A 1,627-nucleotide genomic window follows, 5' to 3' on the forward strand; every position below is an offset into this window, starting at 1 on the left:
ATCTTCCTCGATTTTGAAAACTTTCTATGATAAATTTAATAAAAGAATAAATTTTGATTGACTATTCCGTAATATTATATATTTCCAAATTGTTTCTAAAGCTTTCAGTTGAAAGGGTAAATATAGAAGGTACACATTTTAAACGATTTTAAAATACATACTTTCAGTAAAAATCTATGATAAGCTTTAGTATTTTACAGAACATATTATGTGTTTTGTAGGAGATTAGAGACGTACTCCTATAGTCTAATGTTCAATTTAGAGAGAGGGAAGATGGAGAGTTATTAGTCAACAATGCTCAAAATTATTAATCTATAACGAACTAGCACTGTACAGTACATGTGACACTTTCTTCACATTTGACCACAAGTGTATAACTAACGACATTAAAAAAAATAAACCGGTCCTTCGGGAAAGTCAACTGTTCTGTATTAAAATAATACAGACGAGCGATTAAAGTGATGTAAATTTTCTAGTATTTTTTTACCTTTTAGCAGAAAATGTAATACATGGTAGTGCATTTATTAATTTTGAATTTTCTTTTCTGGATGGTTGAAAGGTTTCATTAAGAGAGTAATGATCGTATGCTACTTACAGTCAATAATACCAATTTGAAACAATATAAAATTGCATCTCGAGAGACAGAATTTTCCATTTTGCTCACGAATTTCCCGCAGTATATTAATTCTATGAAATTTTCAATTTTTTTAATATGACATATGTCACTCACTTTTTTAATATATAAGTGAATTGTCCGTAAATTCCCGTGTTCTATGTATTTCAAGTACGAGGGGCATACTGAAAGTCGTGAGCAACATGGTTTCAGAACCATAATCTTTAGTTTAAATGAAACCAAGTATATCATCTCAATCTAGACACCTTTGTTTCTTTCTTTCAAGATGTTGACGCTGTTTGCTGCTAGCAGGCAGGATTTCCAAAATGGCAGGTTGCGATGGTTCGTTTCGACAGCGTGTTGTGATTGAATTACTTCTTAAACAGGACCAATCTGCTTCTGGAGGTGTGTACATTTGCGCGAGCACTATTAGGAGGTGGGTAAAACACTTTAAGGTTGGAAACACGAATATCGAAGATGAACCTCGCAGCGGGTGCCCGCGAACTGCCTCCACGAAACCCAACAAGGTAAGAGTTGATGAGTTGATTAGCAGAGATAGGTACATTGCTGTGAATGAAATTGCTGCAAAACTTGGTGTTGGACATAATTTGGTGCAAGGAATGATTCACAGCATAGGTTATCGAAAGGTTTCTACCCGTTGGGTCCCACGTTTGTTTATTGAGAACCACATACATCAGAGACTAACCATTGTCCAAACCCTTCTTCAGAGATTTCGGCATGAAGTGATGACTTTTTAACAAGTATTTTGACTGGAGATGAAAGCTGATTCCATCATTAAGAACCTGAAACAAAACAACAGAGTATGGAATCACACCACTTGAATTCACCACCGAAGAGGGAAGCGAAGATAGTGCAGTAAACAGGGAAAGTCATGACGAGCGTCTTCTGGGATGCACAGGGCTGCATTCGGGTTGCCTTTCTTGAGCCTGGATAAACCATAAATTCTGCCCACTACATTCATACACTTCTGAAACTCCGCCCTACCTTGCGGGA

At 36.3% G+C, this 1,627-nt stretch overlaps 1 protein-coding gene across 1 annotated transcript; it reads left to right on the forward strand.

The window, feature by feature from the left end:
* Positions 1 to 939: 939 nt before the first annotated feature.
* Positions 940 to 1,371, forward strand: LOC145667153 (protein GVQW3-like). Its single transcript, XM_081734894.1, has one exon. The coding sequence runs from the start codon at positions 940 to 942 to the stop codon at positions 1,369 to 1,371; it is 432 nt and encodes a 143-aa protein (XP_081591020.1).
* Positions 1,372 to 1,627: the final 256 nt, after the last annotated feature.

Source organism: Thermobia domestica, chromosome 12 (genome assembly GCF_964235325.1).
Source record: "Thermobia domestica chromosome 12, izTheDome1.hap1.1, whole genome shotgun sequence".
Lineage (NCBI taxonomy): Eukaryota > Metazoa > Arthropoda > Insecta > Zygentoma > Lepismatidae > Thermobia > Thermobia domestica.